Below are 27,440 nucleotides of genomic sequence, written 5' to 3' on the forward strand. Positions count from 1 at the left end.
GGGCAGGAGCCCGTGCCTGCGGTCCCTGGGGCTCAGCCAGGAGCCGCTCCGCTGGGGACCCTGCTCGGGGTGACGCGCAGCATTCCATGCGGGACCGCTGCTCCCGACGGCGCTGCCACCCGCCTGCTGGGGGCCTCCCTGCCCGGACCCATCCTGCCCGCTGTCCTGGGCTGCGGCCAGCTCCCCGATCCCCACACCGCGGCTATCCCTGTCCCTTGTTCCCGCAGCACTGGCACCGGACTCCCCCACACAGCAGAGCTCCGCAGCCGTGAGGGAAAAGTGAGTGGCCCCATCCCCGTGTCCCCCCGGGGACACCTCCTGGCCCTGGCCCTGGCCCTGGCCCTGGCCCTGGCCCTGCCTCTCCCGAGCAGCAGGGCTCGGTCTAAGCCCGGCTGTGTCCCCCAGTCTGTGTCTGGGAGGTGACAACCTGGGCTGCTTGGGCAGGGATGCGGATGCCATCCCCCCATAAAGCTCATCTCTGCTCTCCCCACAGCTTCCAGAAAATGATGCCGAACTCTGGGAGACGTCTCAAAGAGTAAGTGGAGGGGCTGTGTCCTTGCGGCAGGACACGAATGCTAGGCTGTCCCCGTGCTCAGGCTGTCCCTGTCCCAGACCCAACAGCCAGGCTGTCCCCGTGCCCCTGCTGGGGTCCCACCCACTCAGGCCATTGGTGTTCGTTCAGTACCTGCCCCAGGTTCCTTTGGGGAGCTGTGGCTGCCCCGGGGAGCTGTTACCCCACCCTGAGGACGTAGGGGACAGAGGTGACAGTGGCAGAGGGGTGGGACACAGCGCTTTCATTCCACGCTTTCCTTTCCTTTCCCTCCTCTTGCAGCAAGAAGCTCCTTGGCCAGAGGATGCACTCCTTGCCGGTAGGTGCTGGAGGCTGTGCAGGATCCTGCCGAGTCCCCGGACGAGCAGGGACGAGGAAGATGGAGCCAGCAGCGGGGGCAGGGATCCCGCACCTGTGCAGCACCTCTCACCCCCTGGCTGTCCCACAGAAGTGTCAGCTGGAAGCCAGACCGGTCCTGAAGGACATCTCCCAGCTCCAGGTGCGCAGGGACAGAGTGCAGCAGCGCCAGACGGAGCCCGAGGATGAGGGGGCAGCGGGACCTGGGGGTCAGGGAGGGGGCAGAGGGGTGCTGATCCCGTGTCTTCCCCCGCTGCAGGAGGGCTTTGGCCCCAAAAAGCTGCAGAGGCCGGGCCGGCGGGACCGGCTGCCCGCCGGCCATGGGGCTGCCAGGAGGAACCTTCTTGCCCAGAGCCCTTCCCGCACACCAGAACTGCTGGTGAGAGACTGGAGGGTTCGGGAGGGCACCAAGAATGGCTGATCCTGCGGCTGGACGCGTTGGAGCTGCTGCCACAACCTCCCCATGGGTGGGGGCCTGCGGATGTGGGAGATGGGCGGGCTGGGAGGTCATTGGGACACCCTGACTGCAAGCCTGGAATGCACTGGGAGGTGGATGGAGCTTGGGTACGGGATCCATCCCTGCGTGGGGGTGGAAAGCAGCTGACAGGACTTGTCCCCTTCACCATCTCCTCTGCTTCTCCCCCAAGTCCCCCCAGCTGGTGCTCTGGCAGAGCGATGCCACCATGTGCCAGGGGATGGAGAACGGGCTGACCACGCCAGTGATGAAGAAGGAGGAGGCAAAGCTGGTATGTGGCAGCCTTTGGCATAGGATGGAGCCCCACAGTCCCCTCTCGGGGTCTCCAAAGGGGCCCAAGGTCCCTGAGGTGGGGGCTGGTTGGTGAGCAGCACCAGCCCTGCTGCTGGGGGCTCCCAACACCCCAGGCAGCAGCACGGGCTCTCCCCACAGCGTGCGGGGAAGCGCAGCCAGTGCCGGCAGCTCTTCCGCTTGTCCTGGCTGCCCGGCAGTGTCCCCAGGCCCGTCCTGAAGCGGGGACAGCCCTCGCACAGGGGCACCCCTGTCAAGGCTAAGAAGCAGAAGAGGGTGTCTGGCAGTCCTGACCAGGAGGCGTCGGTGCAGTTGGTGGGTGATGGGGAAGGGGAGGAGTGGGACCAGCCTGTCCAGCAGCACTGGGCCACGTCCCTGCTGTTCCAGAACCTCTGATGTCATCTGGGGCTGTGTGTGTCTCCACAGAGAGTGGGGCTGGAGCCTTCCAGATCCGCCCAGCTTGAGGAGATGGAGAAAGTGCTGGCCAGCGATGAGCAGGAGCTCATTGGGGACTTCTCCATGGTAGAGCCACGAGGATGGGGCAGGGCTGCATTATTGGGAACAGGGACCATCACTGGAGCCCTGCAAGAGCCCAAAGCCAGCTGGTGGCCCTTGGCTGGGGACACAGGGCTGTGACTGCCCAGCATGCAGTCCCTGCACTGGATAAAGAGCCCCATCACTGCTCCTCTGGGTCCATGCCAATGCCACGGCCACATGTATCTGCCCTTTCCCCTCCTGCGGGTGCAGAACTGACCACTGGGAGCTCCTGGGCTGGGGGGACAGGTGCCACCCCCAGGACGTGTCCCTAGGACAGGGATGACCCCGCATCCTCTCTCCTCCAGCCTCACCTCCTGCCGACGGTGGAAGGGAAGGACCCAAGCCTGAAGTACATCTCCCCTGGCACGGTAAGGGGACAGTGACCCTTTGCCAGGCCCCCCAAGGGGCTGCCTGCCTATTCCACCCCCCACCTGCCCCCGTGTGTCCCCCCTTGGTGACTTGTTCCCCCCGCAGCTGGTGGCAGTGCTGACGGGGCACTTCAGCAGCTTCCTCGAGAGCAGCATCGTGGTGGACTGCCGGTACCCCTACGAATACGAGGGGGGCCACATCACGGTCAGAACTCCACGCTCCCCCCGCCCTCTGTGCTCCTGGGACTGGGAGGAATGGGAGGAACCGCCACGAGGGGTTGAGCATAACGCCAGCAAGGGGTTCAGGATCGCCCGGGATTTGTTGAGTACCCTCTGAGAGATGAAGCAAAGATATAGAGCTCCCAGAGAGGAGTAAAGCAGCCTCACCAGAGGTACTCTGAGCCTCCAGAGAGCTTGAGCAGCCCCTCAGGAAGGGTACAGAGCTGCCCAGAGGGACAGAGCAGCCCCAAGGGGAGTGTCAAGACACTCCCTAAAAGGTTGATTCCCAGCTGGAAAGAGGAGTATGACAGTGGGGGAGGCTGTGGGGCAGCGTCCGTGGGTCCCTGCAGAAAATGAAATGGGAGGCAGAGTGGAGAAAGGTGCCTCGTGTGTCCGTCCCCAGGGTGCTGTCAACCTGCCGCTGCAGCGGGATGTGGAGGAATTCCTGCTGGAGCAGCCCAGTGTGGCGCTGGACAGCAGCAAGAGGGTGATCGTCATCTTCCACTGCGAGTTCTCTGTTGAAAGGGGCCCCAAAATGTGAGCGATGCCTCGGTGGGGGGAGGGCACTTTGGGGTCTGCCCGTCCCCCAGGCACGCCTGGATCCCCGCACGGGGCTGATCCCGTGGCCTTTCCCTGAGTCACAGGTGCAAGTTCCTGCGGGAGAGGGATCGGTCCTGCCACGAGTACCCGCAGCTGCAGTACCCTGAGCTCTACGTCTTGAACGGGGGGTACCGCGAGTTCTTCTTCCAGTTCCCGGTGAGTCCCCTCCCGGTGTCCCCTCGCTGGCAGGAGCTGAGGGGGGCGCACGGCAGTGGGGAGGGGCAGTTCTGGCTCTGAGCCCCTTCCCTGCAATGGGGCTGACGGAGCCGTGCGTTGCAGAGCCACTGCGAGCCCCGGGACTATCGGCCCATGGCGCACCCGGCGTTCAAGGAGGAGCTGCGCAAATTCCGCGGGCAGAGCCGGCGCGGCCGGCGGGAGCTCTTGGTCCGCGGGCGGGACCTGTGACCATCCATCCATCCATCCATCCATCCATCTATCCATCCATCCATCCATCCATCCATCCATCCATCCTTCCATCCATCCATGCATCCCACCGGGGAACAACTGTAGGAAGAGTTCCCTTGGCCAGGGATGCGCCTCGGCTTGCTCTTGTTTGTTAGGATGTGTTTGGGAAGGTATTTAGAGTTAAGATTGGTTTTGCGTTTGTTTATTGTTACAAATGGTTTTGTTTTGTTTTTTGCTATAAGTATTTTTTATTTATGGTCTTCCATATTTTTTGTTTATTGTAAATAGTTTATTGTTATTAATATTTTTGTGTTTGTCTGTTGCTAGGATGGTTTGTTAATTACAATGTCTGTTAATAAACTCCTATTGTAGGAGAACAAACCTGGCTCCTGAGCTGTCCCTGCCCACACCAGGGCTCTGCAATAGGAACGGAGGGGTGGGGGGACGGGCAGGCTGGGATGGAGGACTCTGGGGCTCTGGGGACAGGGACAGCTGCTGGCAGAGGACAGGGATAGGGTTTCCCTGGGCTGTGGTGGCTTCCCCACAGACAAGGTGGGTGGGGAAGGGGCAAGTGTTGGCCCCTTGGCTGCTGCTCCTGCAGGGTGGGGCGGCAGCAGTATGGCCCTGGACCCGCATGGGACCCTCTTTCCTGGACATGCTGGGCTTGGCAGGACCCCTGGGAAACTTGGGGCTGCTGTGGGACCCCCGCAGCCAGGACACTCTCTTTTCTCAGGAGGTCTCCTGAACTTTGCAGCATTCCCCTCTGAGCTGGGACACTCATTCCTCCCAGCAGGACTCCCAGAAAGTGTGGCAGCCCCCATTTGGGGGTTAGGGTTCATCAAGACACTCAGGAGCATTAATCCCTCATGTTCTGAGACCCTCCTGTAGTGATTAAGCCCCCATGTCCATGGGATCCCCAAGGTATTGACGCCCCTTGTGAGTGTGGCTGTGCTCATCAGTACCCCCAGGCCAGTAACACCTCATCCCTCTGCCTGGGACCCCCAAAGCCATGTCACCCTCATGAGAGGGGGGCGCTTCTGGTCTTTGCAGGACCCCCAGGGCTGTGGCAATAATTTTCTGGGGGACAGAGCTCTGTGGGATCCCCATGGCTGTGGGGTCTGGAAGGGGTGGGTGTCCTTAACACAAGGGTCCCCCATTCTGACCCTGGCAAGTGGCCACCCAGTGCCAAGTGCTTCAGTCATCCTTCCATCCTCCCCTCCACCTTCCCACATTCCTGATCCGCTCCCTAGAGGGGCTTTTCTATGCGCCCCCTTCCCCAGCCAGGTGACAGTGGCCTGGATATTTGTGTTGGGCCTTGCCTTTGCTTTGGTTTGGCCCCGCGAGAGAACCCAAAAAATATCCCCCAAATCCTCCTGGCTCCCCGTTTGTGCCTCCTGGTCCCCACACCCGTGTCCTGCTCCCTCCCAAGCTGCCCATCAATAAACCTATTTTCAAGCTCTTGGAAGGGGCATCTGCACACACACATGGGCCAAGAGGTGTGCCCTCAATTAAAGAAAAGGTTGTGGGGGTCAGCAATAAAGGGGCTGTGGCATACAAGGAAGGCCACTTAACCTGCCCCAAAACTGAGCAGATAAAGCAGAAAACAGCAATGCAAATCACCACTCAGAAGAGCAGAAGAAATGACTACACAAAATGGCTAAACTGAGGATCTTTGCTAAAATCATCTGCAACTTCATTCTGTGTCAAATCCCCTTTCAGCTCTTCAAATGTTTTAAGGCAGCAGTTAACAAGACTTGAACAGCATAAAATGTCACTAGAGTGGCACAGAGCTTTCTCAGAATTCCTGTTCTATATATAAATGTGTGTATATATATATATATATATACACACACGTAAAAATACATAGAATTTGCTGTTAGCAGGAGGAACTGGTGCTTTTTGCAGGGCTGTGTCAGAGCCGCTGGCTCTCAGCAGTGGAACAGCGCCTTCCAAACACCCGTGAAGTTTGGACTCCAAACACCCGTGGGGCTGGGCTCCTTCGGCACGTTTGATCTCCAAGTGGGAGAAAAGCGAGATTAGTTCCAGACTGTGATTTCCGCCCCACCCCCCCCACCCAGGTCTCTACTTAGCTCTCTTAAAATTCCAACACTTCTGGCGCATCCATGAGGAAACTGAGGCAGGCTGGAAGCACAGGGGAAATAAACACTAGGGACTCAAGGGCGTGCTTGCAAGAGCAAAGGAATCAAGCAGCTTTAAGCACAATTAACTGATTTTGGTTACGTTTAATACAGAAATAAGAGTTTTCTGGCTGGTACACAGAGCAGGCCATTCACAGCCGCCTTTAAAAAAAGAAAGTCCGCTATTAAGAAGGTCCAAGATTTCAAGCTTGCGTTCTTGTGGCTGCATGTGGCAGTCGGGGTTGTGAGGGTGGCATTAGGGCACAAGTTTGTCGCGCTGCAGGAGACACGGGAGGGACCGAGTGTCCCCTGCACTGACAGGGCGCGGCCCCGCCCGTCGTGAGGGCAGCGCTGGACACGCCCTTTTTCTGCTGGACACGCCCCCTTTCGCCTCTGAAACCGCCCCCTCGTCTGCGGCTCCGCCCCCAAGCGCCTCGCGCGCCTCTCTTTGGCCCTCGCGCCCACTGCGACCTCCCATTGGCTGGGGGAGTCGCCTCGTGCGCGCCGCGGCCTCCCATTGGCTGCGGCTGCCGCTGGTGTTGTTATTCCTGTTACTGCTCTAAGCGGGAGCGGCGCGGGTGGCACCTGTCACCTCTGCTCGCCTCCTGTCGCCTCCGGCCACCTTTTATCACTTTTTGTCACCTTTTATCGCCTCTTATCGCCTTTTATCAACTCCCGCCTCTCACTGCCATCTCTTTGCACCTCTTACTTCTTGCCGTCTCTTGTCCCCCGTCCCCGGTTACTTGCCGGAGCTCGCTCTCTCGGTCCCTGCCCGGGCCATGTCACTGCGCGGTGGCCGCGGGCTGGCGGCCATCTCCCCTCTGCCCTCCCCGGGCACAGCCGCGCTCACGCCGCTGTCACTGGATAGGGCTGACCCGGCGGTCCCGGACAGGTGACGGGGGTGGCCGGGGTGCCTTTGTCCGGGGCTCGTGCCAAAGGACGCTTTTTGGGATCCCTCCTTCAGCTCCTGCCCCCGCCTCGCCGGGGCAAGAAGGGGCACCCGGGCCACGGACACTGCCCCGTGTCACCGACACTTGTCCGCCCGCAGGTACCAGGACACCCCTCAGAGGGGACGCGGGGCGCTGCCCCTCCCGCGGCTGTGGCACACGCTGTCCCCGGAGCCGCTGGCCTCGGACTGCCCCGGGGACTCGGTGTCCTCGCAGCCCACGGATCCAGGTGAGGGACTGCGGCTGCTCCGCCCCACAGCCGTCCCCAACCGCTGCTGGCTCTGGGGTCGTGCCGAAGGTGTGGGAGGGGGGTCCGAGGGGCTCGAGGCTTTTTGGGGAGTGATGGGCAGGAGCCCGTGCCTGCGGTCCCTGGGGCTCAGCCAGGAGCCGCTCCGCTGGGGACCCTGCTCGGGGTGACGCGCAGCATTCCATGCGGGACCGCTGCTCCCGACGGCGCTGCCACCCGCCTGCTGGGGGCCTCCCTGCCCGGACCCATCCTGCCCGCTGTCCTGGGCTGCGGCCAGCTCCCCGATCCCCACACCGCGGCTATCCCTGTCCCTTGTTCCCGCAGCACTGGCACCGGACTCCCCCACACAGCAGAGCTCCGCAGCCGTGAGGGAAAAGTGAGTGGCCCCATCCCCGTGTCCCCCCGGGGACACCTCCTGGCCCTGGCCCTGGCCCTGGCCCTGGCCCTGGCCCTGCCTCTCCCGAGCAGCAGGGCTCGGTCTAAGCCCGGCTGTGTCCCCCAGTCTGTGTCTGGGAGGTGACAACCTGGGCTGCTTGGGCAGGGATGCGGATGCCATCCCCCCATAAAGCTCATCTCTGCTCTCCCCACAGCTTCCAGAAAATGATGCCGAACTCTGGGAGACGTCTCAAAGAGTAAGTGGAGGGGCTGTGTCCTTGCGGCAGGACACGAATGCTAGGCTGTCCCCGTGCTCAGGCTGTCCCTGTCCCAGACCCAACAGCCAGGCTGTCCCCGTGCCCCTGCTGGGGTCCCACCCACTCAGGCCATTGGTGTTCGTTCAGTACCTGCCCCAGGTTCCTTTGGGGAGCTGTGGCTGCCCCGGGGAGCTGTTACCCCACCCTGAGGACGTAGGGGACAGAGGTGACAGTGGCAGAGGGGTGGGACACAGCGCTTTCATTCCACGCTTTCCTTTCCTTTCCCTCCTCTTGCAGCAAGAAGCTCCTTGGCCAGAGGATGCACTCCTTGCCGGTAGGTGCTGGAGGCTGTGCAGGATCCTGCCGAGTCCCCGGACGAGCAGGGACGAGGAAGATGGAGCCAGCAGCGGGGGCAGGGATCCCGCACCTGTGCAGCACCTCTCACCCCCTGGCTGTCCCACAGAAGTGTCAGCTGGAAGCCAGACCGGTCCTGAAGGACATCTCCCAGCTCCAGGTGCGCAGGGACAGAGTGCAGCAGCGCCAGACGGAGCCCGAGGATGAGGGGGCAGCGGGACCTGGGGGTCAGGGAGGGGGCAGAGGGGTGCTGATCCCGTGTCTTCCCCCGCTGCAGGAGGGCTTTGGCCCCAAAAAGCTGCAGAGGCCGGGCCGGCGGGACCGGCTGCCCGCCGGCCATGGGGCTGCCAGGAGGAACCTTCTTGCCCAGAGCCCTTCCCGCACACCAGAACTGCTGGTGAGAGACTGGAGGGTTCGGGAGGGCACCAAGAATGGCTGATCCTGCGGCTGGACGCGTTGGAGCTGCTGCCACAACCTCCCCATGGGTGGGGGCCTGCGGATGTGGGAGATGGGCGGGCTGGGAGGTCATTGGGACACCCTGACTGCAAGCCTGGAATGCACTGGGAGGTGGATGGAGCTTGGGTACGGGATCCATCCCTGCGTGGGGGTGGAAAGCAGCTGACAGGACTTGTCCCCTTCACCATCTCCTCTGCTTCTCCCCCAAGTCCCCCCAGCTGGTGCTCTGGCAGAGCGATGCCACCATGTGCCAGGGGATGGAGAACGGGCTGACCACGCCAGTGATGAAGAAGGAGGAGGCAAAGCTGGTATGTGGCAGCCTTTGGCATAGGATGGAGCCCCACAGTCCCCTCTCGGGGTCTCCAAAGGGGCCCAAGGTCCCTGAGGTGGGGGCTGGTTGGTGAGCAGCACCAGCCCTGCTGCTGGGGGCTCCCAACACCCCAGGCAGCAGCACGGGCTCTCCCCACAGCGTGCGGGGAAGCGCAGCCAGTGCCGGCAGCTCTTCCGCTTGTCCTGGCTGCCCGGCAGTGTCCCCAGGCCCGTCCTGAAGCGGGGACAGCCCTCGCACAGGGGCACCCCTGTCAAGGCTAAGAAGCAGAAGAGGGTGTCTGGCAGTCCTGACCAGGAGGCGTCGGTGCAGTTGGTGGGTGATGGGGAAGGGGAGGAGTGGGACCAGCCTGTCCAGCAGCACTGGGCCACGTCCCTGCTGTTCCAGAACCTCTGATGTCATCTGGGGCTGTGTGTGTCTCCACAGAGAGTGGGGCTGGAGCCTTCCAGATCCGCCCAGCTTGAGGAGATGGAGAAAGTGCTGGCCAGCGATGAGCAGGAGCTCATTGGGGACTTCTCCATGGTAGAGCCACGAGGATGGGGCAGGGCTGCATTATTGGGAACAGGGACCATCACTGGAGCCCTGCAAGAGCCCAAAGCCAGCTGGTGGCCCTTGGCTGGGGACACAGGGCTGTGACTGCCCAGCATGCAGTCCCTGCACTGGATAAAGAGCCCCATCACTGCTCCTCTGGGTCCATGCCAATGCCACGGCCACATGTATCTGCCCTTTCCCCTCCTGCGGGTGCAGAACTGACCACTGGGAGCTCCTGGGCTGGGGGGACAGGTGCCACCCCCAGGACGTGTCCCTAGGACAGGGATGACCCCGCATCCTCTCTCCTCCAGCCTCACCTCCTGCCGACGGTGGAAGGGAAGGACCCAAGCCTGAAGTACATCTCCCCTGGCACGGTAAGGGGACAGTGACCCTTTGCCAGGCCCCCCAAGGGGCTGCCTGCCTATTCCACCCCCCACCTGCCCCCGTGTGTCCCCCCTTGGTGACTTGTTCCCCCCGCAGCTGGTGGCAGTGCTGACGGGGCACTTCAGCAGCTTCCTCGAGAGCAGCATCGTGGTGGACTGCCGGTACCCCTACGAATACGAGGGGGGCCACATCACGGTCAGAACTCCACGCTCCCCCCGCCCTCTGTGCTCCTGGGACTGGGAGGAATGGGAGGAACCGCCACGAGGGGTTGAGCATAACGCCAGCAAGGGGTTCAGGATCGCCCGGGATTTGTTGAGTACCCTCTGAGAGATGAAGCAAAGATATAGAGCTCCCAGAGAGGAGTAAAGCAGCCTCACCAGAGGTACTCTGAGCCTCCAGAGAGCTTGAGCAGCCCCTCAGGAAGGGTACAGAGCTGCCCAGAGGGACAGAGCAGCCCCAAGGGGAGTGTCAAGACACTCCCTAAAAGGTTGATTCCCAGCTGGAAAGAGGAGTATGACAGTGGGGGAGGCTGTGGGGCAGCGTCCGTGGGTCCCTGCAGAAAATGAAATGGGAGGCAGAGTGGAGAAAGGTGCCTCGTGTGTCCGTCCCCAGGGTGCTGTCAACCTGCCGCTGCAGCGGGATGTGGAGGAATTCCTGCTGGAGCAGCCCAGTGTGGCGCTGGACAGCAGCAAGAGGGTGATCGTCATCTTCCACTGCGAGTTCTCTGTTGAAAGGGGCCCCAAAATGTGAGCGATGCCTCGGTGGGGGGAGGGCACTTTGGGGTCTGCCCGTCCCCCAGGCACGCCTGGATCCCCGCACGGGGCTGATCCCGTGGCCTTTCCCTGAGTCACAGGTGCAAGTTCCTGCGGGAGAGGGATCGGTCCTGCCACGAGTACCCGCAGCTGCAGTACCCTGAGCTCTACGTCTTGAACGGGGGGTACCGCGAGTTCTTCTTCCAGTTCCCGGTGAGTCCCCTCCCGGTGTCCCCTCGCTGGCAGGAGCTGAGGGGGGCGCACGGCAGTGGGGAGGGGCAGTTCTGGCTCTGAGCCCCTTCCCTGCAATGGGGCTGACGGAGCCGTGCGTTGCAGAGCCACTGCGAGCCCCGGGACTATCGGCCCATGGCGCACCCGGCGTTCAAGGAGGAGCTGCGCAAATTCCGCGGGCAGAGCCGGCGCGGCCGGCGGGAGCTCTTGGTCCGCGGGCGGGACCTGTGACCATCCATCCATCCATCCATCCATCCATCCATCCATCCATCCATCCATCCTTCCATCCATCCATGCATCCCACCGGGGAACAACTGTAGGAAGAGTTCCCTTGGCCAGGGATGCGCCTCGGCTTGCTCTTGTTTGTTAGGATGTGTTTGGGAAGGTATTTAGAGTTAAGATTGGTTTTGCGTTTGTTTATTGTTACAAATGGTTTTGTTTTGTTTTTTGCTATAAGTATTTTTTATTTATGGTCTTCCATATTTTTTGCTTATTGTATATACTTTATTGTTATTAATATTTTTGTGTTTGTCTGTTGCTAGGATGGTTTGTTAATTACAATGTCTGTTAATAAACTCCTATTGTAGGAGAACAAACCTGGCTCCTGAGCTGTCCCTGCCCACACCAGGGCTCTGCAATAGGAACGGAGGGGTGGGGGGACGGGCAGGCTGGGATGGAGGACTCTGGGGCTCTGGGGACAGGGACAGCTGCTGGCAGAGGACAGGGATAGGGTTTCCCTGGGCTGTGGTGGCTTCCCCACAGACAAGGTGGGTGGGGAAGGGGCAAGTGTTGGCCCCTTGGCTGCTGCTCCTGCAGGGTGGGGCGGCAGCAGTATGGCCCTGGACCCGCATGGGACCCTCTTTCCTGGACATGCTGGGCTTGGCAGGACCCCTGGGAAACTTGGGGCTGCTGTGGGACCCCCGCAGCCAGGACACTCTCTTTTCTCAGGAGGTCTCCTGAACTTTGCAGCATTCCCCTCTGAGCTGGGACACTCATTCCTCCCAGCAGGACTCCCAGAAAGTGTGGCAGCCCCCATTTGGGGGTTAGGGTTCATCAAGACACTCAGGAGCATTAATCCCTCATGTTCTGAGACCCTCCTGTAGTGATTAAGCCCCCATGTCCATGGGATCCCCAAGGTATTGACGCCCCTTGTGAGTGTGGCTGTGCTCATCAGGACCCCCAGGCCAGTAACACCTCATCCCTCTGCCTGGGACCCCCAAAGCCATGTCACCCTCATGAGAGGGGGGCGCTTCTGGTCTTTGCAGGACCCCCAGGGCTGTGGCAATAATTTTCTGGGGGACAGAGCTCTGTGGGATCCCCATGGCTGTGGGGTCTGGAAGGGGTGGGTGTCCTTAACACAAGGGTCCCCCATTCTGACCCTGGCAAGTGGCCACCCAGTGCCAAGTGCTTCAGTTATCCTTCCATCCTCCCCTCCACCTTCCCACATTCCTGATCCGCTCCCTAGAGGGGCTTTTCTATGTGCCCCCTTCCCCAGCCAGGTGACAGCGGCCTGGATATTTGTGTTGGGCCTTGCCTTTGCTTTGGTTTGGCCCCGCGAGAGAACCCAAAAAATATCCCCCAAATCCTCCTGGCTCCCCGTTTGTGCCTCCTGGTCCCCACACCCGTGTCCTGCTCCCTCCCAAGCTGCCCATCAATAATCCTATTTTCAAGCTCTTGGAAGGGGCATCTGCACACACACATGGGCCAAGAGGTGTGTGCCCTCAATTAAAGAAAAGGTTGTGGAGGTCAGCAATAAAGGGGCTGTGGCCTACAAGGAAGGCCACTTAACCTGCCCCAAAACTGAGCAGATAAAGCAGAAAACAGCAATGCAAATCGCCACTCAGAAGAGCAGAAGAAATGACTACACAAAATGGCTAAACTGAGGATCTTTGCTAAAATCATCTGCAACTTCATTCTGTGTCAAATCCCCTTTCAGCTCTTCAAATGTTTTAAGGCAGCAGTTGACAAGACTTGAACAGCATAAAATGTCACTAGAGTGGCACAGAGCTTTCTCAGAATTCCTGTTCTATATATAAATGTGTGTATATATATATATATATACACACACGTAAAAATACATAGAATTTGCTGTTAGCAGGAGGAACTGGTGCTTTTTGCAGGGCTGTGTCAGAGCTGCTGGCTCTCAGCAGTGGAACAGCGCCTTCCAAACACCCGTGAAGTTTGGACTCCAAACACCCGTGGGGCTGGGCTCCTTCAGCACGTTTGATCTCCAAGTGGGAGAAAAGCGAGATTAGTTCCAGACTGTGATTTCCGCACCCCCCCGTCCCCCCCCCCAGATCTCTACTTAGCTCTCTTAAAATTCCAACACTTCTGGCGCATCCATGAGGAAACTGAGGCAGGCTGGAAGCACAGGGGAAATAAACACTAGGGACTCAAGGGCGTGCTTGCAAGAGCAAAGGAATCAAGCAGCTTTAAGCACAATTAACTGATTTTGGTTACGTTTAATACAGAAGTAAGAGTTTTCTGGCTGGTACACAGAGCAGGCCATTCACAGCCGCCTTTAAAAAAAGAAAGTCCGCTATTAAGAAGGTCCAAGATTTCAAGCTTGCGTTCTTGTGGCTGCATGTGGCAGTCGGGGTTGTGAGGGTGGCATTAGGGCACAAGTTTGTCGCGCTGCAGGAGACACGGGAGGGACCCAGTGTCCCCTGCACTGACAGGGCGCGGCCCCGCCCGTCGTGAGGGCAGCGCTGGCCACGCCCTTTTTCTGCTGGACACGCCCTTTTCCTGCTGGACACGCCCCCTTTCGCCTCTGAAACCGCCCCCTCGTCTGCGGCTCCGCCCCCAAGCGCCTCGCGCGCCTCTCTTTGGCCCTCGCGCCCACTGCGACCTCCCATTGGCTGGGGGAGTCGCCTCGTGCGCGCCGCGGCCTCCCATTGGCTGCGGCTGCCGCTGGTGTTGTTATTCCTGTTACTGCTCTAAGCGGGAGCGGCGCGGGTGGCACCTGTCACCTCTGCTCGCCTCCTGTCGCCTCCGGCCACCTTTTATCACTTTTTGTCACGCTTTATCGCCTCTTATCGCCTTTTATCAACTCCCGCCTCTCACTGCCATCTCTTTGCACCTCTTACTTCTTGCCGTCTCTTGTCCCCCGTCCCCGGTTACTTGCCGGAGCTCGCTCTCTCGGTCCCTGCCCGGGCCATGTCACTGCGCGGTGGCCGCGGGCTGGCGGCCATCTCCCCTCTGCCCTCCCCGGGCACAGCCGCGCTCACGCCGCTGTCACTGGATAGGGCTGACCCGGCGGTCCCGGACAGGTGAGGGGGGTGGCCGGGGTGCCTTTGTCCGGGGCTCGTGCCAAAGGACGCTTTTTGGGATCCCTCCTTCAGCTCCTGCCCCCGCCTCGCCGGGGCAAGAAGGGGCACCCGGGCCACGGACACTGCCCCGTGTCACCGACACTTGTCCGCCCGCAGGTACCAGGACACCCCTCAGAGGGGACGCGGGGCGCTGCCCCTCCCACGGCTGTGGCACACGCTGTCCCCGGAGCCGCTGGCCTCGGACTGCCCCGGGGACTCGGTGTCCTCGCAGCCCACGGATCCAGGTGAGGGACTGCGGCTGCTCCGCCCCACAGCCGTCCCCAACCGCTGCTGGCTCTGGGGTCGTGCCGAAGGTGTGGGAGGGGGGTCCGAGGGGCTCGAGGCTTTTTGGGGAGTGATGGGCAGGAGCCCGTGCCTGCGGTCCCTGGGGCTCAGCCAGGAGCCGCTCCGCTGGGGACCCTGCTCGGGGTGACGCGCAGCATTCCATGCGGGACCGCTGCTCCCGACGGCGCTGCCACCCGCCTGCTGGGGGCCTCCCTGCCCGGACCCATCCTGCCCGCTGTCCTGGGCTGCGGCCAGCTCCCCGATCCCCACAGCGCGGCTATCCCTGTCCCTTGTTCCCGCAGCACTGGCACCGGACTCCCCCACACAGCAGAGCTCCGCAGCCGTGAGGGAAAAGTGAGTGGCCCCATCCCCGTGTCCCCCCGGGCACACCTCCTGGCCCTGGCCCTGGCCCTGGGCCTGCCTCTCCCGAGCAGCATGGCTTGGTCTAAGCCCGGCTGTGTCCCCCAGTCTGTGTCTGGGAGGTGACAACCTGGGCTGCTTGGGCAGGGATGCGGATGCCATCCCCCCATAAAGCTCATCTCTGCTCTCCCCACAGCTTCCAGAAAATGATCCCGAACTCTGGGAGACGTCTCAAAGAGTAAGTGGAAGGGCTGTGTCCTTGCGGCAGGACACGAATGCTAGGCTGTCCCCGTGCTCAGGCTGTCCCTGTCCCAGACCCAAGAGCCAGGCTGTCCCCGTGCCCCTGCTGGGGTCCCACCCACTCAGGCCATTGGTGTTCGTTCAGTACCTGCCCCAGGTTCCTTTGGGGAGCTGTGGCTGCCCCGGGGAGCTGTTACCCCACCCTGAGGACGTAGAGGACAGAGGTGACAGTGGCAGAGGGGTGGGACACAGCGCTTTCATTCCATCCTTTCCTTTCCTTTCCCTCCTCTTGCAGCAGGAAGCTCCTTGGCCAGAGGATGCACTCCTTGCCGGTAGGTGCTGGAGGCTGTGCAGGATCCTGCCGAGTCCCCGGACGAGCAGGGAGGAGGAAGATGGAGCCAGCAGCGGGGGCAGGGATCCCGCACCTGTGCAGCACCTCTCACCCCCTGGCTGTCCCACAGAAGTGTCAGCTGGAAGCCAGACCGGTCCTGAAGGACATCTCCCAGCTCCAGGTGCGCAGGGACAGAGTGCAGCAGCGCCAGACGGAGCCCGAGGATGAGGGGGCAGCGGGACCTGGGGGTCAGGGAGGGGGCAGAGGGGTGCTGATCCCGTGTCTTCCCCCGCTGCAGGAGGGCTTTGGCCCCAAAAAGCTGCAGAGGCCGGGCCAGCGGGACCGGCTGCCCGCCGGCCATGGGGCTGCCAGGAGCAACCTTCTTGCCAAGAGCCCTTCCCGCACACCAGAACTGCTGGTGAGAGACTGGAGGGTTCGGGAGGGCACCAAGAATGGCTGATCCTGCGGCTGGACGCGTTGGAGCTGCTGCCACAACCTCCCCATGGGTGGGGGCCTGCGGATGTGGGAGATGGGCGGGCTGGGAGGTCATTGGGACACCCTGACTGCAAGCCTGGAATGCACTGGGAGGTGGATGGAGCTTGGGTACGGGATCCATCCCTGCCTGGGGGTGGAAAGCAGCTGACAGGACTTGTCAGCTTCACCATCACCATCTCCTCTGCTTCTCCCCCAAGTCCCCCCAGCTGGTGCTCTGGCAGAGCGATGCCACCATGTGCCAGGGGATGGAGAACGGGCTGACCACGCCAGTGATGAAGAAGGAGGAGGCAAAGCTGGTATGTGGCAGCCTTTGGCATAGGATGGAGCCCCACAGTCCCCTCTCGGGGTCTCCAAAGGGGCCCAAGGTCCCTGAGGTAGGGGCTGGTTGGTGAGCAGCACCAGCCCTGCTGCTGGGGGCTCCCAACACCCCAGGCAGCAGCACGGGCTCTCCCCACAGCGTGCGGGGAAGCGCAGCCAGTGCCGGCAGCTCTTCCGCTCGTCCTGGCTGCCCGGCAGCGTCCCCAGGCCCGTCCTGAAGCGGGGACAGCCCTCGCACAGGGGCACCCCTGTCAAGGCTAAGAAGCAGAAGAGGGTGTCTGGCAGTCCTGACCAGGAGGCGTCGGTGCAGTTGGTGGGTGATGGGGAAGGGGAGGAGTGGGACCAGCCTGTCCAGCAGCACTGGGCCACGTCCCTGCTGTTCCAGAGCCTCTGATGTCATCTGGGGCTGTGTGTGTCTCCACAGGGAGTGGGGCTGGAGCCTTCCAGATCCGCCCAGCTTGAGGAGATGGAGAAAGTGCTGGCCAGCGATGAGCAGGAGCTCATTGGGGACTTCTCCATGGTAGAGCCACGAGGATGGTTCAGGGCTGCATTATTGGGAACAGGGACCATCACTGGAGCCCTGCAAGAGCCCAAAGCCAGCTGGTGGCCCTTGGCTGGGGACACAGGGCTGTGACTGCCCAGCATGCAGTCCCTGCACTGGATAAAGAGCCCCATCACTGCTCCTCTGGGTCCATGCCAATGCCACGGCCACATGTATCTGCCCTTTCCCCTCCTGCGGGTGCAGAACTGACCACTGGGAGCTCCTGGGCTGGGGGGACAGGTGCCACCCCCAGGACGTGTCCCTAGGACAGGGATGACCCCGCATCCTCTCTCCTCCAGCCTCACCTCCTGCCGACGGTGGAAGGGAAGGACCCAAGCCTGAAGTACATCTCCCCTGGCACGGTAAGGGGACAGTGACCCTTTGCCAGGCCCCCCAAGGGGCTGCCTGCCTATTCCACCCCCCACCTGCCCCCGTGTGTCCCCCCTTGGTGACTTGTTCCCCCCGCAGCTGGTGGCAGTGCTGACGGGGCACTTCAGCAGCTTCCTCGAGAGCAGCATCGTGGTGGACTGCCGGTACCCCTACGAATACGAGGGGGGCCACATCACGGTCAGAACTCCACGCTCCCCCGCCCTCTGTGCTCCTGGGACTGGGAGGAACGGGAGGAACCGCCACGAGGGGTTGAGCATAACGCCAGCAAGGGGTTCAGGATCGCCCGGGATTTGTTGAGTACCCTCTGAGAGATGAAGCAAAGATATAGAGCTCCCAGAGAGGAGTAAAGCAGCCTCACCAGAGGTACTCTGAGCCTCCAGAGAGCTTGAGCAGCCCCTCAGGAAGGGTACAGAGCTGCCCAGAGGGACAGAGCAGCCCCAAGGGGAGTGTCAAGACACTCCCTAAAAGGTTGATTCCCAGCTGGAAAGAGGAGTATGACAGTGGGGGAGGCTGTGGGGCAGCGTCCGTGGGTCCCTGCAGAAAATGAAATGGGAGGCAGAGTGGAGAAAGGTGCCTCGTGTGTCCGTCCCCAGGGTGCTGTCAACCTGCCGCTGCAGCGGGATGTGGAGGAATTCCTGCTGGAGCAGCCCAGTGTGGCGCTGGACAGCAGCAAGAGGGTGATCGTCATCTTCCACTGCGAGTTCTCTGTTGAAAGGGGCCCCAAAATGTGAGCGATGCCTCGGTGGGGGGAGGGCACTTTGGGGTCTGCCCGTCCCCCAGGCACGCCTGGATCCCCGCACGGGGCTGATCCCGTGGCCTTTCCCTGAGTCACAGGTGCAAGTTCCTGCGGGAGAGGGATCGGTCCTGCCACGAGTACCCGCAGCTGCAGTACCCTGAGCTCTACGTCTTGAACGGGGGGTACCGCGAGTTCTTCTTCCAGTTCCCGGTGAGTCCCCTCCCGGTGTCCCCTCGCTGGCAGGAGCTGAGGGGGGCGCACGGCAGTGGGGAGGGGCAGTTCTGGCTCTGAGCCCCTTCCCTGCAATGGGGCTGACGGAGCCGTGCGTTGCAGAGCCACTGCGAGCCCCGGGACTATCGGCCCATGGCGCACCCGGCGTTCAAGGAGGAGCTGCGCAAATTCCGCGGGCAGAGCCGGCGCGGCCGGCGGGAGCTCTTGGTCCGCGGGCGGGACCTGTGACCATCCATCCATCCATCCATCCATCCATCTATCCATCCATCCATCCATCCATCCATCCATCCATCCTTCCATCCATCCATGCATCCCACCGGGGAACAACTGTAGGAAGAGTTCCCTTGGCCAGGGATGCGCCTCGGCTTGCTCTTGTTTGTTAGGATGTGTTTGGGAAGGTATTTAGAGTTAAGATTGGTTTTGCGTTTGTTTATTGTTACAAATGGTTTTGTTTTGTTTTTTGCTATAAGTATTTTTTATTTATGGTCTTCCATATTTTTTGTTTATTGTAAATAGTTTATTGTTATTAATATTTTTGTGTTTGTCTGTTGCTAGGATGGTTTGTTAATTACAATGTCTGTTAATAAACTCCTATTGTAGGAGAACAAACCTGGCTCCTGAGCTGTCCCTGCCCACACCAGGGCTCTGCAATAGGAACGGAGGGGTGGGGGGACGGGCAGGCTGGGATGGAGGACTCTGGGGCTCTGGGGACAGGGACAGCTGCTGGCAGAGGACAGGGATAGGGTTTCCCTGGGCTGTGGTGGCTTCCCCACAGACAAGGTGGGTGGGGAAGGGGCAAGTGTTGGCCCCTTGGCTGCTGCTCCTGCAGGGTGGGGCGGCAGCAGTATGGCCCTGGACCCGCATGGGACCCTCTTTCCTGGACATGCTGGGCTTGGCAGGACCCCTGGGAAACTTGGGGCTGCTGTGGGACCCCCGCAGCCAGGACACTCTCTTTTCTCAGGAGGTCTCCTGAACTTTGCAGCATTCCCCTCTGAGCTGGGACACTCATTCCTCCCAGCAGGACTCCCAGAAAGTGTGGCAGCCCCCATTTGGGGGTTAGGGTTCATCAAGACACTCAGGAGCATTAATCCCTCATGTTCTGAGACCCTCCTGTAGTGATTAAGCCCCCATGTCCATGGGATCCCCAAGGTATTGACGCCCCTTGTGAGTGTGGCTGTGCTCATCAGGACCCCCAGGCCAGTAACACCTCATCCCTCTGCCTGGGACCCCCAAAGCCATGTCACCCTCATGAGAGGGGGGCGCTTCTGGTCTTTGCAGGACCCCCAGGGCTGTGGCAATAATTTTCTGGGGGACAGAGCTCTGTGGGATCCCCATGGCTGTGGGGTCTGGAAGGGGTGGGTGTCCTTAACACAAGGGTCCCCCATTCTGACCCTGGCAAGTGGCCACCCAGTGCCAAGTGCTTCAGTCATCCTTCCATCCTCCCCTCCACCTTCCCACATTCCTGATCCGCTCCCTAGAGGGGCTTTTCTATGCGCCCCCTTCCCCAGCCAGGTGACAGTGGCCTGGATATTTGTGTTGGGCCTTGCCTTTGCTTTGGTTTGGCCCCGCGAGAGAACCCAAAAAATATCCCCCAAATCCTCCTGGCTCCCCGTTTGTGCCTCCTGGTCCCCACACCCGTGTCCTGCTCCCTCCCAAGCTGCCCATCAATAAACCTATTTTCAAGCTCTTGGAAGGGGCATCTGCACACACACATGGGCCAAGAGGTGTGCCCTCAATTAAAGAAAAGGTTGTGGGGGTCAGCAATAAAGGGGCTGTGGCATACAAGGAAGGCCACTTAACCTGCCCCAAAACTGAGCAGATAAAGCAGAAAACAGCAATGCAAATCACCACTCAGAAGAGCAGAAGAAATGACTACACAAAATGGCTAAACTGAGGATCTTTGCTAAAATCATCTGCAACTTCATTCTGTGTCAAATCCCCTTTCAGCTCTTCAAATGTTTTAAGGCAGCAGTTAACAAGACTTGAACAGCATAAAATGTCACTAGAGTGGCACAGAGCTTTCTCAGAATTCCTGTTCTATATATAAATGTGTGTATATATATATATATATATACACACACGTAAAAATACATAGAATTTGCTGTTAGCAGGAGGAACTGGTGCTTTTTGCAGGGCTGTGTCAGAGCCGCTGGCTCTCAGCAGTGGAACAGCGCCTTCCAAACACCCGTGAAGTTTGGACTCCAAACACCCGTGGGGCTGGGCTCCTTCGGCACGTTTGATCTCCAAGTGGGAGAAAAGCGAGATTAGTTCCAGACTGTGATTTCCGCCCCACCCCCCCCACCCAGGTCTCTACTTAGCTCTCTTAAAATTCCAACACTTCTGGCGCATCCATGAGGAAACTGAGGCAGGCTGGAAGCACAGGGGAAATAAACACTAGGGACTCAAGGGCGTGCTTGCAAGAGCAAAGGAATCAAGCAGCTTTAAGCACAATTAACTGATTTTGGTTACGTTTAATACAGAAATAAGAGTTTTCTGGCTGGTACACAGAGCAGGCCATTCACAGCCGCCTTTAAAAAAAGAAAGTCCGCTATTAAGAAGGTCCAAGATTTCAAGCTTGCGTTCTTGTGGCTGCATGTGGCAGTCGGGGTTGTGAGGGTGGCATTAGGGCACAAGTTTGTCGCGCTGCAGGAGACACGGGAGGGACCGAGTGTCCCCTGCACTGACAGGGCGCGGCCCCGCCCGTCGTGAGGGCAGCGCTGGACACGCCCTTTTTCTGCTGGACACGCCCCCTTTCGCCTCTGAAACCGCCCCCTCGTCTGCGGCTCCGCCCCCAAGCGCCTCGCGCGCCTCTCTTTGGCCCTCGCGCCCACTGCGACCTCCCATTGGCTGGGGGAGTCGCCTCGTGCGCGCCGCGGCCTCCCATTGGCTGCGGCTGCCGCTGGTGTTGTTATTCCTGTTACTGCTCTAAGCGGGAGCGGCGCGGGTGGCACCTGTCACCTCTGCTCGCCTCCTGTCGCCTCCGGCCACCTTTTATCACTTTTTGTCACCTTTTATCGCCTCTTATCGCCTTTTATCAACTCCCGCCTCTCACTGCCATCTCTTTGCACCTCTTACTTCTTGCCGTCTCTTGTCCCCCGTCCCCGGTTACTTGCCGGAGCTCGCTCTCTCGGTCCCTGCCCGGGCCATGTCACTGCGCGGTGGCCGCGGGCTGGCGGCCATCTCCCCTCTGCCCTCCCCGGGCACAGCCGCGCTCACGCCGCTGTCACTGGATAGGGCTGACCCGGCGGTCCCGGACAGGTGACGGGGGTGGCCGGGGTGCCTTTGTCCGGGGCTCGTGCCAAAGGACGCTTTTTGGGATCCCTCCTTCAGCTCCTGCCCCCGCCTCGCCGGGGCAAGAAGGGGCACCCGGGCCACGGACACTGCCCCGTGTCACCGACACTTGTCCGCCCGCAGGTACCAGGACACCCCTCAGAGGGGACGCGGGGCGCTGCCCCTCCCGCGGCTGTGGCACACGCTGTCCCCGGAGCCGCTGGCCTCGGACTGCCCCGGGGACTCGGTGTCCTCGCAGCCCACGGATCCAGGTGAGGGACTGCGGCTGCTCCGCCCCACAGCCGTCCCCAACCGCTGCTGGCTCTGGGGTCGTGCCGAAGGTGTGGGAGGGGGGTCCGAGGGGCTCGAGGCTTTTTGGGGAGTGATGGGCAGGAGCCCGTGCCTGCGGTCCCTGGGGCTCAGCCAGGAGCCGCTCCGCTGGGGACCCTGCTCGGGGTGACGCGCAGCATTCCATGCGGGACCGCTGCTCCCGACGGCGCTGCCACCCGCCTGCTGGGGGCCTCCCTGCCCGGACCCATCCTGCCCGCTGTCCTGGGCTGCGGCCAGCTCCCCGATCCCCACACCGCGGCTATCCCTGTCCCTTGTTCCCGCAGCACTGGCACCGGACTCCCCCACACAGCAGAGCTCCGCAGCCGTGAGGGAAAAGTGAGTGGCCCCATCCCCGTGTCCCCCCGGGGACACCTCCTGGCCCTGGCCCTGGCCCTGGCCCTGGCCCTGGCCCTGCCTCTCCCGAGCAGCAGGGCTCGGTCTAAGCCCGGCTGTGTCCCCCAGTCTGTGTCTGGGAGGTGACAACCTGGGCTGCTTGGGCAGGGATGCGGATGCCATCCCCCCATAAAGCTCATCTCTGCTCTCCCCACAGCTTCCAGAAAATGATGCCGAACTCTGGGAGACGTCTCAAAGAGTAAGTGGAGGGGCTGTGTCCTTGCGGCAGGACACGAATGCTAGGCTGTCCCCGTGCTCAGGCTGTCCCTGTCCCAGACCCAACAGCCAGGCTGTCCCCGTGCCCCTGCTGGGGTCCCACCCACTCAGGCCATTGGTGTTCGTTCAGTACCTGCCCCAGGTTCCTTTGGGGAGCTGTGGCTGCCCCGGGGAGCTGTTACCCCACCCTGAGGACGTAGGGGACAGAGGTGACAGTGGCAGAGGGGTGGGACACAGCGCTTTCATTCCACGCTTTCCTTTCCTTTCCCTCCTCTTGCAGCAAGAAGCTCCTTGGCCAGAGGATGCACTCCTTGCCGGTAGGTGCTGGAGGCTGTGCAGGATCCTGCCGAGTCCCCGGACGAGCAGGGACGAGGAAGATGGAGCCAGCAGCGGGGGCAGGGATCCCGCACCTGTGCAGCACCTCTCACCCCCTGGCTGTCCCACAGAAGTGTCAGCTGGAAGCCAGACCGGTCCTGAAGGACATCTCCCAGCTCCAGGTGCGCAGGGACAGAGTGCAGCAGCGCCAGACGGAGCCCGAGGATGAGGGGGCAGCGGGACCTGGGGGTCAGGGAGGGGGCAGAGGGGTGCTGATCCCGTGTCTTCCCCCGCTGCAGGAGGGCTTTGGCCCCAAAAAGCTGCAGAGGCCGGGCCGGCGGGACCGGCTGCCCGCCGGCCATGGGGCTGCCAGGAGGAACCTTCTTGCCCAGAGCCCTTCCCGCACACCAGAACTGCTGGTGAGAGACTGGAGGGTTCGGGAGGGCACCAAGAATGGCTGATCCTGCGGCTGGACGCGTTGGAGCTGCTGCCACAACCTCCCCATGGGTGGGGGCCTGCGGATGTGGGAGATGGGCGGGCTGGGAGGTCATTGGGACACCCTGACTGCAAGCCTGGAATGCACTGGGAGGTGGATGGAGCTTGGGTACGGGATCCATCCCTGCGTGGGGGTGGAAAGCAGCTGACAGGACTTGTCCCCTTCACCATCTCCTCTGCTTCTCCCCCAAGTCCCCCCAGCTGGTGCTCTGGCAGAGCGATGCCACCATGTGCCAGGGGATGGAGAACGGGCTGACCACGCCAGTGATGAAGAAGGAGGAGGCAAAGCTGGTATGTGGCAGCCTTTGGCATAGGATGGAGCCCCACAGTCCCCTCTCGGGGTCTCCAAAGGGGCCCAAGGTCCCTGAGGTGGGGGCTGGTTGGTGAGCAGCACCAGCCCTGCTGCTGGGGGCTCCCAACACCCCAGGCAGCAGCACGGGCTCTCCCCACAGCGTGCGGGGAAGCGCAGCCAGTGCCGGCAGCTCTTCCGCTTGTCCTGGCTGCCCGGCAGTGTCCCCAGGCCCGTCCTGAAGCGGGGACAGCCCTCGCACAGGGGCACCCCTGTCAAGGCTAAGAAGCAGAAGAGGGTGTCTGGCAGTCCTGACCAGGAGGCGTCGGTGCAGTTGGTGGGTGATGGGGAAGGGGAGGAGTGGGACCAGCCTGTCCAGCAGCACTGGGCCACGTCCCTGCTGTTCCAGAACCTCTGATGTCATCTGGGGCTGTGTGTGTCTCCACAGAGAGTGGGGCTGGAGCCTTCCAGATCCGCCCAGCTTGAGGAGATGGAGAAAGTGCTGGCCAGCGATGAGCAGGAGCTCATTGGGGACTTCTCCATGGTAGAGCCACGAGGATGGGGCAGGGCTGCATTATTGGGAACAGGGACCATCACTGGAGCCCTGCAAGAGCCCAAAGCCAGCTGGTGGCCCTTGGCTGGGGACACAGGGCTGTGACTGCCCAGCATGCAGTCCCTGCACTGGATAAAGAGCCCCATCACTGCTCCTCTGGGTCCATGCCAATGCCACGGCCACATGTATCTGCCCTTTCCCCTCCTGCGGGTGCAGAACTGACCACTGGGAGCTCCTGGGCTGGGGGGACAGGTGCCACCCCCAGGACGTGTCCCTAGGACAGGGATGACCCCGCATCCTCTCTCCTCCAGCCTCACCTCCTGCCGACGGTGGAAGGGAAGGACCCAAGCCTGAAGTACATCTCCCCTGGCACGGTAAGGGGACAGTGACCCTTTGCCAGGCCCCCCAAGGGGCTGCCTGCCTATTCCACCCCCCACCTGCCCCCGTGTGTCCCCCCTTGGTGACTTGTTCCCCCCGCAGCTGGTGGCAGTGCTGACGGGGCACTTCAGCAGCTTCCTCGAGAGCAGCATCGTGGTGGACTGCCGGTACCCCTACGAATACGAGGGGGGCCACATCACGGTCAGAACTCCACGCTCCCCCCGCCCTCTGTGCTCCTGGGACTGGGAGGAATGGGAGGAACCGCCACGAGGGGTTGAGCATAACGCCAGCAAGGGGTTCAGGATCGCCCGGGATTTGTTGAGTACCCTCTGAGAGATGAAGCAAAGATATAGAGCTCCCAGAGAGGAGTAAAGCAGCCTCACCAGAGGTACTCTGAGCCTCCAGAGAGCTTGAGCAGCCCCTCAGGAAGGGTACAGAGCTGCCCAGAGGGACAGAGCAGCCCCAAGGGGAGTGTCAAGACACTCCCTAAAAGGTTGATTCCCAGCTGGAAAGAGGAGTATGACAGTGGGGGAGGCTGTGGGGCAGCGTCCGTGGGTCCCTGCAGAAAATGAAATGGGAGGCAGAGTGGAGAAAGGTGCCTCGTGTGTCCGTCCCCAGGGTGCTGTCAACCTGCCGCTGCAGCGGGATGTGGAGGAATTCCTGCTGGAGCAGCCCAGTGTGGCGCTGGACAGCAGCAAGAGGGTGATCGTCATCTTCCACTGCGAGTTCTCTGTTGAAAGGGGCCCCAAAATGTGAGCGATGCCTCGGTGGGGGGAGGGCACTTTGGGGTCTGCCCGTCCCCCAGGCACGCCTGGATCCCCGCACGGGGCTGATCCCGTGGCCTTTCCCTGAGTCACAGGTGCAAGTTCCTGCGGGAGAGGGATCGGTCCTGCCACGAGTACCCGCAGCTGCAGTACCCTGAGCTCTACGTCTTGAACGGGGGGTACCGCGAGTTCTTCTTCCAGTTCCCGGTGAGTCCCCTCCCGGTGTCCCCTCGCTGGCAGGAGCTGAGGGGGGCGCACGGCAGTGGGGAGGGGCAGTTCTGGCTCTGAGCCCCTTCCCTGCAATGGGGCTGACGGAGCCGTGCGTTGCAGAGCCACTGCGAGCCCCGGGACTATCGGCCCATGGCGCACCCGGCGTTCAAGGAGGAGCTGCGCAAATTCCGCGGGCAGAGCCGGCGCGGCCGGCGGGAGCTCTTGGTCCGCGGGCGGGACCTGTGACCATCCATCCATCCATCCATCCATCCATCCATCCATCCATCCATCCATCCATCCTTCCATCCATCCATGCATCCCACCGGGGAACAACTGTAGGAAGAGTTCCCTTGGCCAGGGATGCGCCTCGGCTTGCTCTTGTTTGTTAGGATGTGTTTGGGAAGGTATTTAGAGTTAAGATTGGTTTTGCGTTTGTTTATTGTTACAAATGGTTTTGTTTTGTTTTTTGCTATAAGTATTTTTTATTTATGGTCTTCCATATTTTTTGCTTATTGTATATACTTTATTGTTATTAATATTTTTGTGTTTGTCTGTTGCTAGGATGGTTTGTTAATTACAATGTCTGTTAATAAACTCCTATTGTAGGAGAACAAACCTGGCTCCTGAGCTGTCCCTGCCCACACCAGGGCTCTGCAATAGGAACGGAGGGGTGGGGGGACGGGCAGGCTGGGATGGAGGACTCTGGGGCTCTGGGGACAGGGACAGCTGCTGGCAGAGGACAGGGATAGGGTTTCCCTGGGCTGTGGTGGCTTCCCCACAGACAAGGTGGGTGGGGAAGGGGCAAGTGTTGGCCCCTTGGCTGCTGCTCCTGCAGGGTGGGGCGGCAGCAGTATGGCCCTGGACCCGCATGGGACCCTCTTTCCTGGACATGCTGGGCTTGGCAGGACCCCTGGGAAACTTGGGGCTGCTGTGGGACCCCCGCAGCCAGGACACTCTCTTTTCTCAGGAGGTCTCCTGAACTTTGCAGCATTCCCCTCTGAGCTGGGACACTCATTCCTCCCAGCAGGACTCCCAGAAAGTGTGGCAGCCCCCATTTGGGGGTTAGGGTTCATCAAGACACTCAGGAGCATTAATCCCTCATGTTCTGAGACCCTCCTGTAGTGATTAAGCCCCCATGTCCATGGGATCCCCAAGGTATTGACGCCCCTTGTGAGTGTGGCTGTGCTCATCAGGACCCCCAGGCCAGTAACACCTCATCCCTCTGCCTGGGACCCCCAAAGCCATGTCACCCTCATGAGAGGGGGGCGCTTCTGGTCTTTGCAGGACCCCCAGGGCTGTGGCAATAATTTTCTGGGGGACAGAGCTCTGTGGGATCCCCATGGCTGTGGGGTCTGGAAGGGGTGGGTGTCCTTAACACAAGGGTCCCCCATTCTGACCCTGGCAAGTGGCCACCCAGTGCCAAGTGCTTCAGTTATCCTTCCATCCTCCCCTCCACCTTCCCACATTCCTGATCCGCTCCCTAGAGGGGCTTTTCTATGTGCCCCCTTCCCCAGCCAGGTGACAGCGGCCTGGATATTTGTGTTGGGCCTTGCCTTTGCTTTGGTTTGGCCCCGCGAGAGAACCCAAAAAATATCCCCCAAATCCTCCTGGCTCCCCGTTTGTGCCTCCTGGTCCCCACACCCGTGTCCTGCTCCCTCCCAAGCTGCCCATCAATAATCCTATTTTCAAGCTCTTGGAAGGGGCATCTGCACACACACATGGGCCAAGAGGTGTGTGCCCTCAATTAAAGAAAAGGTTGTGGAGGTCAGCAATAAAGGGGCTGTGGCCTACAAGGAAGGCCACTTAACCTGCCCCAAAACTGAGCAGATAAAGCAGAAAACAGCAATGCAAATCGCCACTCAGAAGAGCAGAAGAAATGACTACACAAAATGGCTAAACTGAGGATCTTTGCTAAAATCATCTGCAACTTCATTCTGTGTCAAATCCCCTTTCAGCTCTTCAAATGTTTTAAGGCAGCAGTTGACAAGACTTGAACAGCATAAAATGTCACTAGAGTGGCACAGAGCTTTCTCAGAATTCCTGTTCTATATATAAATGTGTGTATATATATATATATATACACACACGTAAAAATACATAGAATTTGCTGTTAGCAGGAGGAACTGGTGCTTTTTGCAGGGCTGTGTCAGAGCTGCTGGCTCTCAGCAGTGGAACAGCGCCTTCCAAACA

At 60.8% G+C, this 27,440-nt stretch overlaps 4 protein-coding genes across 4 annotated transcripts; all 4 read left to right on the forward strand.

Annotated features, from left to right (window-relative positions):
- The first annotated feature begins 1,590 nt into the window (after positions 1 to 1,590).
- LOC134056645 (M-phase inducer phosphatase 2-like) lies at positions 1,591 to 3,802 on the forward strand. The gene is made up of 8 exons (XM_062513498.1): positions 1,591 to 1,644; positions 1,815 to 1,988; positions 2,100 to 2,195; positions 2,516 to 2,578; positions 2,685 to 2,783; positions 3,201 to 3,334; positions 3,442 to 3,553; positions 3,677 to 3,802. Exons 1-8 carry the CDS (start codon positions 1,591 to 1,593, stop codon positions 3,800 to 3,802), a joined length of 858 nt encoding a protein of 285 aa, XP_062369482.1.
- Positions 3,803 to 8,821: 5,019 nt separating this feature from the next.
- Positions 8,822 to 11,033, forward strand: LOC134056649 (M-phase inducer phosphatase 2-like). The gene is made up of 8 exons (XM_062513505.1): positions 8,822 to 8,875; positions 9,046 to 9,219; positions 9,331 to 9,426; positions 9,747 to 9,809; positions 9,916 to 10,014; positions 10,432 to 10,565; positions 10,673 to 10,784; positions 10,908 to 11,033. Exons 1-8 carry the CDS (start codon positions 8,822 to 8,824, stop codon positions 11,031 to 11,033), a joined length of 858 nt encoding a protein of 285 aa, XP_062369489.1.
- Positions 11,034 to 13,958: 2,925 nt separating this feature from the next.
- Positions 13,959 to 18,265, forward strand: LOC134056650 (M-phase inducer phosphatase 2-like). The gene is made up of 13 exons (XM_062513506.1): positions 13,959 to 14,071; positions 14,228 to 14,539; positions 14,952 to 14,993; positions 15,291 to 15,327; positions 15,625 to 15,744; positions 16,046 to 16,117; positions 16,279 to 16,488; positions 16,564 to 16,659; positions 16,980 to 17,042; positions 17,149 to 17,247; positions 17,664 to 17,797; positions 17,905 to 18,016; positions 18,140 to 18,265. The coding sequence occupies exons 1-13, from the start codon at positions 13,959 to 13,961 to the stop codon at positions 18,263 to 18,265; spliced, it is 1,536 nt and encodes a 511-aa protein (XP_062369490.1).
- Positions 18,266 to 23,284: 5,019 nt separating this feature from the next.
- Positions 23,285 to 25,496, forward strand: LOC134056651 (M-phase inducer phosphatase 2-like). The gene is made up of 8 exons (XM_062513507.1): positions 23,285 to 23,338; positions 23,509 to 23,682; positions 23,794 to 23,889; positions 24,210 to 24,272; positions 24,379 to 24,477; positions 24,895 to 25,028; positions 25,136 to 25,247; positions 25,371 to 25,496. Exons 1-8 carry the CDS (start codon positions 23,285 to 23,287, stop codon positions 25,494 to 25,496), a joined length of 858 nt encoding a protein of 285 aa, XP_062369491.1.
- Positions 25,497 to 27,440: the final 1,944 nt, after the last annotated feature.

The sequence above is a fragment of the Cinclus cinclus genome, chromosome Z (genome assembly GCF_963662255.1).
Source record: "Cinclus cinclus chromosome Z, bCinCin1.1, whole genome shotgun sequence".
Classification (NCBI taxonomy): Eukaryota; Metazoa; Chordata; class Aves; order Passeriformes; family Cinclidae; genus Cinclus; species Cinclus cinclus.

Coding starts and splice junctions, on each gene's coding strand:
- LOC134056645 (XM_062513498.1), top strand. CDS start 1,591: ATGTGCCAGGGGATGGAGAACGGGCTGACCACGCCAGTGATGAAGAAG. Junction 1,989..2,099: donor AGGAGGCGTCGGTGCAGTTG/GTGGGTGATGGG, acceptor GTGTCTCCACAG/AGAGTGGGGCTGGAGCCTTC. Junction 2,579..2,684: donor AGTACATCTCCCCTGGCACG/GTAAGGGGACAG, acceptor TTCCCCCCGCAG/CTGGTGGCAGTGCTGACGGG.
- LOC134056649 (XM_062513505.1), top strand. CDS start 8,822: ATGTGCCAGGGGATGGAGAACGGGCTGACCACGCCAGTGATGAAGAAG. Junction 8,876..9,045: donor CAGTGATGAAGAAGGAGGAG/GCAAAGCTGGTA, acceptor CTCTCCCCACAG/CGTGCGGGGAAGCGCAGCCA. Junction 9,427..9,746: donor TCATTGGGGACTTCTCCATG/GTAGAGCCACGA, acceptor TCTCTCCTCCAG/CCTCACCTCCTGCCGACGGT.
- LOC134056650 (XM_062513506.1), top strand. CDS start 13,959: ATGTCACTGCGCGGTGGCCGCGGGCTGGCGGCCATCTCCCCTCTGCCC. Junction 14,072..14,227: donor GACCCGGCGGTCCCGGACAG/GTGAGGGGGGTG, acceptor GTCCGCCCGCAG/GTACCAGGACACCCCTCAGA. Junction 17,248..17,663: donor ACGAGGGGGGCCACATCACG/GTCAGAACTCCA, acceptor GTCCGTCCCCAG/GGTGCTGTCAACCTGCCGCT.
- LOC134056651 (XM_062513507.1), top strand. CDS start 23,285: ATGTGCCAGGGGATGGAGAACGGGCTGACCACGCCAGTGATGAAGAAG. Junction 23,890..24,209: donor TCATTGGGGACTTCTCCATG/GTAGAGCCACGA, acceptor TCTCTCCTCCAG/CCTCACCTCCTGCCGACGGT. Junction 24,273..24,378: donor AGTACATCTCCCCTGGCACG/GTAAGGGGACAG, acceptor TTCCCCCCGCAG/CTGGTGGCAGTGCTGACGGG.